This window comes from Mus pahari, chromosome 5 (assembly GCF_900095145.1).
Source record: "Mus pahari chromosome 5, PAHARI_EIJ_v1.1, whole genome shotgun sequence".
Classification (NCBI taxonomy): Eukaryota; Metazoa; Chordata; class Mammalia; order Rodentia; family Muridae; genus Mus; species Mus pahari.
The window spans coordinates 152,330,455-152,337,863 of NC_034594.1; the positions used below are offsets into that span (position 1 = coordinate 152,330,455).

General features: G+C 47.9%; 1 protein-coding gene across 14 annotated transcripts in view; it reads left to right on the forward strand.

Moving 5' to 3' along the window:
* Nucleotides 1-7,069, forward strand: part of Cdc42bpa (CDC42 binding protein kinase alpha) — a 201,522-nt gene extending 194,453 nt beyond the window's left edge. For all 14 annotated transcript variants that reach the window (XM_029538840.1, XM_029538845.1, XM_029538841.1 and 11 more), the window contains 3 exons: nucleotides 1,149-1,266; nucleotides 3,049-3,206; nucleotides 3,476-7,069. In XM_029538840.1, the coding sequence (XP_029394700.1) occupies nucleotides 1,149-1,266; nucleotides 3,049-3,206; nucleotides 3,476-3,607 (408 nt within the window). In that variant the 3' untranslated portion in view covers nucleotides 3,608-7,069. The remainder of the gene's footprint in view (nucleotides 1-1,148; nucleotides 1,267-3,048; nucleotides 3,207-3,475) is intronic.
* Nucleotides 7,070-7,409: the final 340 nt, after the last annotated feature.

Below are 7,409 nucleotides of genomic sequence, written 5' to 3' on the forward strand. Positions count from 1 at the left end.
AAAAAAAGATCCCCAGGTCAGCTCCTCTCAGAAAAGTAGCGCATGCTGGCTCCATCAGACTTGCTTTTCTTAACTACTGCATTCTCATTCTTCAGGAAAGTCATAGGGTTGGAGTTTGAACTACTTTTTAATAAAACTATTTCTTTGTATTTTCTCAACATCTGTGTCATGCATGCTCATCCCTCCTAGAAGAATTCTGATGTAATTTAAAGGGAGGTTATTGATACTGATGCTCACAGATAAGCTATGTGAGTCGTTAGATCAGGGCAGGAGAACCACATAGTGGGACAGGGCAAGTGCTTTGCTCCTGCAGATGTGGCCTCTGTGATTCTCGGAACCCCATGAGGCACATGCTAGCTGAACAAGTTAAGGCCTGCTGCCTGTGCACTCCATAGTGCAGACACTGAGTGCTCTGTTTCACTTCCTGCCCCACCCCCCAGTTCCCGACCCCACCTTTGCCTCAGAAAATATTTGCAAGAAGGTGGGACCATGTCCACACAAGAATAAAGTGTTGTAAATGATAAATAGAAGTTAGTAACGTGGCCTGTGTGGTCTGCCCACTCTAATATTTAGGAAATTGATTCAGATGTCTGCATTCTCTGGGTTTTGGTCTGCCCCTGCACACCTTTTCTAGTCTGAAAGCACTGAGCAGGGCAGGTCCCAGACTCATGCTTCCTGGTACAACTGTTACTGAGCTATGATGTGCAACATGAGGAATCTTCATGTTCCAGAGCTAGTAAGACCCACAAGCATGGCACATGGCGTCAGGAAGAAAGTTTTGTCAAGAAAATAATTTTAATTGACTCTCCTTCAAATAGGCTAACTCAGGTCTCTTAAGTAAATAATTTCAACTATAGACAAAGCAGTTTCTGTTATCTGCAAATGTCCATGTAATTCTGCACTCCACTTACAGCTAACCATATAACATTTTACATCCAAAAACTGCTTATTGGTAAGTACTCCTTGGCAGGGATAAGATTCATTTCAGCTCAGGACTTCAAAGTCCTGCTGGTGAGAAAGACTGGGACTCTATTGCTCCCTGCCCTGTATCATTCTGCTCAAGATATCTTGAGAACCAGAATAAAAGACAAATGTCCTCACAAAACTGTGTTTCTGGCTGAAGAGTATGCCTCTCCTTTGTGTTTTAGAACCCACGGCCTCAGGAGAGCCGGGCAGTATTCAGTGGCTCCGTCAGTGTTCCCTCCATCACCAAGTCCCGCCCTGAGCCAGGCCGCTCCATGAGTGCCAGCAGCGGCCTGTCTGCACGTAAGTGGCCAGGCAGGGAGGGGAGAGGAGCTGAAGAGGTGAGACCACAAAGAAAAGAGATCCCTTGCCCAGGAGCAACTTCCTGGTAGAGATGATGGGGACCTGTGTCTACCAGAAAGGACTGTACAGTGATGCCCGCAGCAGCATGCCCTAGTGTGCGGGAACATGTGCACGCTCACAGAGTTAGTTCATCATGGCTGGGATAGTTCCCAAATGTAAGATGGTGGTTACAGACTGCCATCAACTTTGAGTATCCAACAGACACTGTCTGTACACTTGACACCAGAGACCTCAGCAAAACCTTCTTTATTCCCAAACCACTGATGGCTAAGCAGCTAAATACACTACATCCATTTTCCTATTTCAAAGTCCTTCAGTCAGAAATCATACTCAGTACCCTCATTCTTGGTCTTCCCTGGTACTTTGTTTATTCAGTAAACACTGATTTCTATGCGTGCTTTGTCTCCATATATCGTGAGGTTCAGTTATGCTATATTCATTGTTACTGACAGCATAACAACCTACCCCACAACTTAGAAACATAACATAGCAAGCAAACAAGCTGGGCATGGCACCACAGGGCTGACACAAGAGAATGGCAAGTGTCCAGTGTGAGCCATGTCACAGAACTCTGACAAGAAAGGTTGGAGGAGGCGGGGGAGAGAAGGAGACAGACACCACAGCATGTGTTTTATTTACCTCAGGTGGTTTCTGAGAGTCAGAATGGTTTGGGCTTTTTCATAACACTGTTGGCATCTTATTTGCCAATCAGAAATAACTTGGGGGGCAGGGTCACTTAGCATCTAAGTGCAGACTCTCATCTCTGGGGCAACCAGTCTTGGGGACCCAGGGTTAGTATTAGAATATAAGCTGTATCCGGCTAACCCACTACAACCATCTGGCAAGGACCTCGGAGCTGGATTTCTAGAATACCAGTTTACAAGCCGTACTGGTAGTGTCTGGAAGGAGTCAGGGATGGTGAGACTGAGGGCTTAGGGAGGGAAGGGACCTTGGGGGTATCGAGAACAGTCTGCCGGGTGTGCTTCTGCAGTGCCTTCTGAGCTCTAACAAAGTTGGTGCTCAGTAGCTGGACATGCAATTGTAAAAGGCAGTTAATAAAATCAGGAAAACATTGAACAGTCTATAACTCAGTGTCCTTCACCAATTGTGAAACTTAATCAAATTAAAACTTTTCTTAAGCAAAGACTAAAGCATAGTGAGAAACGTGGAACTCTTTTAAATGGGCACTAACAGTACTTGTCATGTTTCCAAGGGTTCTTCTCTTGTCAGTGCCTTGCTATATGTCCCAGCTCTTAGGTCAGAGCGTTTGAGGGTGCCCTCAGAGTAACCCCCAAATTGTTCCTCTCAAGCTATGAAATAAGAGTGCTTCCTTGTGTTCTGTTTTCTGAGTTTCTGAAAGGCCGCATTTGCCTGGGGATGGCTGTCTGTTGCTGAGAGTGCAGCCCATGTCTTAGGAGCCTCTGTGAGAGCTGGGTAGGCAGAGATGCCCCATCTGTTAGAAGAAAGCTCAACATGTCTATGGTATGACAGATGCTGAGGGCACCCTGGTAAAGATGCCCAAGGCAATGGCAGGTGGCGCTGGAAGGATTCCATGGGCACCACAGGGCCTGGGGACTGCTGTCTGAACACCAGCAGTCCCATAGCCAGAGGACAACAGAAACAACCTTCCGCACAGGACTTCTGTCTTCTTGGAAGCCTGTACACTTTATAGAGGCGTGGCCTCTTCCAAATACATAGTTCTTCCCAACCATTGTCCTGTAGGGTCGTCAGCCCAGAATGGCAGTGCACTAAAGAGGGAATTCTCCGGAGGAAGCTATAACACAAAGCGACAGCCTATGCCCTCTCCCTCGGAGGGCTCTTTGTCATCAGGAGGCATGGACCAAGGAAGTGACGCCCCTGCGAGGGACTATGATGGAGAGGTGAGTGGGCCATGGATGGCAGCTGCCCCTGCCATGCATGCTTAAGGCCAGTGCTTTGTGCAGGCTGACCTGTTCCCTACCCCCTTGCATACACCTCTGAAGGGAGGGCAAGCCCTGTCACGATGTGGAAACTGTGGCTCTCCCGAAGCTTCAGGCTTCTATCATCTCATGGAGGGGCTGTCTGCTGACATCCGTGGGTGGTTGGCCTGGGGCAGCGATTGGTCTCTGTTGTTCCCCTGCTTCTCACCAGTGCTTTGTTTGTTTTGCAGGACTCTGATTCTCCGAGGCATTCCACAGCTTCCAACAGCTCTAACCTGAGCAGCCCCCCGAGCCCAATTTCACCCCAAAAGACCAAGAGCCTTTCCCTGGAGAGCACAGACCGTGGGAGCTGGGATCCATGAGCCCAGGACCGATGACTGCAGGCAGGGACTCTGCACTCCCACTCCGACAACGTGCCTGGCAGCGGCCTTGCCTCCTGCACTGTTGCAATGAGGATTCCTCGGCAGCCAGGCCCGCTTCACCCCCCCCCCAACCCCCAGGTAGCTTCTGTAGACAGACTGCGCAGACGCAGCGCTAAGAGTAGACCGGTTGTGTTCTCACCGTAGCCCTCACGTAGCGCCCAGCAGCCTCCATGAGCGTAAGCCAACTGTTGCCAGGAAGTAAACCCTCACGAATTAAAACAATGCATATTTTACTACAATACAGAGTTTAAATAAATACATAGATGTAGAAGTTAAATACTGAATGTAAATAGTCAAAGAAGCATCTTGTGTTTGATGAAAGATGGATGCGTATATAAGAAAGATCATTTAATTTAAAGAGATGTGTTGTTTCTTGTCTGTTTCCCAGCTGTGTCATATACAGGGTAGAGAGGCCTCAAGTGACATTGTAAAGAGATCAGAAGTCAGGTCCCCATGATGTCTCTTCTCAAGCCTAGGCAGGCCAAGGTCACAGGGAAATCTAAGGAATGTTTGGAGACTAGTGCCATTGGTGGGATATGACCTGGACACCACCAGTGGTGTTGAAGCCACTCCAGAGGCACACTTGCCTCCCGAGGCATTTTTCCTCTAGTTCTCAGTTAGACCATGTCCCCCACTTACTATATTTTGGTATCTCGCACAGATGAATGTGAGACAGCTCTGCCACCTTCCAGTCCTTCCGTCATAACGGAATTCATGGCTAACCTGTCCCCTCTAGGTTGCAGTGTGGAGTCTCTGGACCGAGCACGACTTCCCTGTTGGCTAAGGGTAGTTACACACACTGCTGGGGACAGGTCTCCGACTAAATCACAGAACCCTCAGAAGCATAGGCCTGAACAGCCTTGGCCAAATATGCCTTCCCACGTGAGGGGACGGTGGGGCTGGCGGTGTGCTGGCACCGCTTCCCCTCTGGATATCTACTGCTGCACTTGTCCCAGGAAGCACGAGGAGACCAGGAGTCCTCTACTCAAACTAAGAACTCAGCTAAGTACACAGGAGGGGAAAGATGGAAACTAGTGCCCATGCGTGGTGTAAAGAGGCCCTGCCTCTCTTCATCCTCTCCTCACCCTTTCTCCCCACTTTAAGCCACATCTAAAATAGATTTCCAAAGTTGCTAACCTACCCAGCATGCTGACCTTTACATAGCATGCTGCCAGGCCCCGTGGGTCAGACTCCCCTGTCACGAGGCTTTATGGGGGGGGTGGGGGGCGGTTAAGAAAGAGAGTTGATGGAGGGGAGATGGGAACAGAAGCACGTGGGCTGGGGTCTTTGTAAGCAGCAGCTTTGACAGACACTCTGGAGTCTCCAGCTCCAACGTGAGCACGTTTTCTTTGGGGCGGGCACTGTGTCACTCTATATCCTTTTGGAAACGGATCATACAAAAATAACTTGTGTACACCCCAAAACAAGGGTCAGATCTTTAGTTTGGCCAGAGCCCTGTTACATCTGCTTCAACTTGGCACTTTGCTTGAAGAGCTGCCTCCTCTCCCCTCCCTCCATCCCCTCCCTCCATCCCCTCCCTCTTCTTTCTCCTTCCCCCAGCAGAAACCTGACAAGGCTGAGGCACACTGAGCTCTGCCCTGAGCCTTTGGTTTGTAGCTTTGACAACCAGTTGTGAAGTTTTGTTGCCTACAGGTGCTTGTTTTTAAAAGAACCCTTAGAATTAGTCTAAACCTCTACATCCCCTAAAATCCGGCTCCATACAGTGACTTCCACCCCAGCTCTGCCCCAAGGAGCCCTGTGGATTTGGTGGATTTTCCACTGATGTCAAAGAACCAGCCATCCTAACAGCAGCCCTGCTAGCCCAGAATACGGGGTGGGGTTCCAAAAAATGACTGTCTTACCAGATCCATCCAGCCTTGTGTGAAGAGTATTCCTGTCAGAAGCTGTGGGAAAGGATGGAGAAAGATGACTAATAGGTTTCCAGGAGACAGAAACATAGATTCCTCAGAGCAGTCAATAACAAAGATTAGAGGCAAGGCTTAGGTTTAAGCCTTTCTTGAGATCACTCTCCCTACCCCATGGAAGGTATTTGAAAGTTTGTGACATCGGGAATTTATCCAGAAATGGAAAAAAAATAAATAAGAGACATTTCTGATATTGTGTCTATGGGTTAGTACTTGGTGCTATGTCCAGCCTGTATGCTATTTATTTACCCTTTGAATTCTGGCTTATCTGTTATGTGAGTTTTGGATGGGTATACAAAATATATTACAGGGTTTCATTTTGGGTTTGCCAAAAACAAAAGCCTTCCTATCAAAGATTGCTAAAGCAGATCATATATATATATGATTTTTAAAATATGTGTACATACTCCTTGTGCTTAGCCATTTGTGTTCTTTCCCAGTGAGCAGCTTTAAGACGGGAATAACTGCAAATGTCCCGTTAGGCTTTCCACTGAATTCCTATAGCCAGGCTTAGAGAAAGCATCTGGAATTCCCATCATTCCCACCAGCCCTTCCTCAGCTACTCCTCTTTCATGTTAAAATCCTGTCATTTTGTTAACTTAGTGGCCATGTTTATTTCCAGGCAAGTTCAGCTGCCTTGTGTGGGTCCTCAGGTGTCATTAAAGAGAAGCCAGAGCAGACGGGCAGCCTCCGTTCCCAGTGCCGCAGCCCACATGCAACCTTGGCAGCCACCACCACAAATTCAATTCTCCCAGCACAGCAGATCTAGCTGCCGCCCACCCAGCCCACCCCCCACTACAGGTGCACTTAAAACAGCTGACACCCTGCTGTAGGTCCTACTCTGCCATAGCCTAAGGCCATTGTCCCCTTCCAGTCCCACCTGGCCCCACTGCATAGCATTTTCCTGTACCCTTGGAGTGGCTCCTACTTGTTGGAACCTTCAGTCTTCACAAATCCAGTTCCTTTCGGAGCCTGCTGCAGTGAGTGTGTCTCCGGCCAGCTCCAGCATCATATTCTCCCGTTCAGGGACAGCATCACACAGAGCCCTACTTCAGTTTTAGGAGACTGACTGCCCTAAGTCAGCCTTGATGCCATTGAAAACAAAATGACCTTATTTGATAGAATAACAGCATTTATTTTATAATGTTTTAGGGTTTTTCTCATTGTACTATTATTGTACAGTCTTGCATGGCCTCAGTGTAGTCATTTTGTTCAGAAGATAATGACAACCAGTGTGTGTGTGGAAGGGGAGGTACTGCTTTGGCCTCTTAGCACTCACTTGGTTTGGTTTTGTCCCTAGATGTCCTAGGGGATTTCTTGACAGTATCTGCTACCAAACTATGACATGGATTCTTTTGCACAGAACTATTTAAGGTGGGGTGGTCAAAAATGTAACAAGGGATTTCTCACCAATATTTTATGTTGGTATCACCTAATTAACCAGACTTTGATGTACTGCAATAAAATAAGGAACTGTTAGCATTGAGGTTTTTGCCTATTTCTTTCCCTGTGTGAGGAGTGCGAGGCATTCTTAGCTCGTTGATCTCGCCTCTGGACCTCTTCTCTATATCCCAGAGGACACAGGTCCGTTTGATCAGGGTCTTGGAACTCAGGTAAGAGTAACATTCAAATCCATGGGAGTGCTCAACTCCTTTTCTCTGATGAGAACTCCCCAGGCAGGCAGGCACTGCTTTAGGCCCCCGGGGCACACTCCACTGGTGCTTAAGACTCAGGGTTGTTATAAATAAGGCTGCTATGAACATAGTGGAGCATGTGTCCTTATTGCCAGTTGGAAGATCTTCTGGGTATATGCCCAG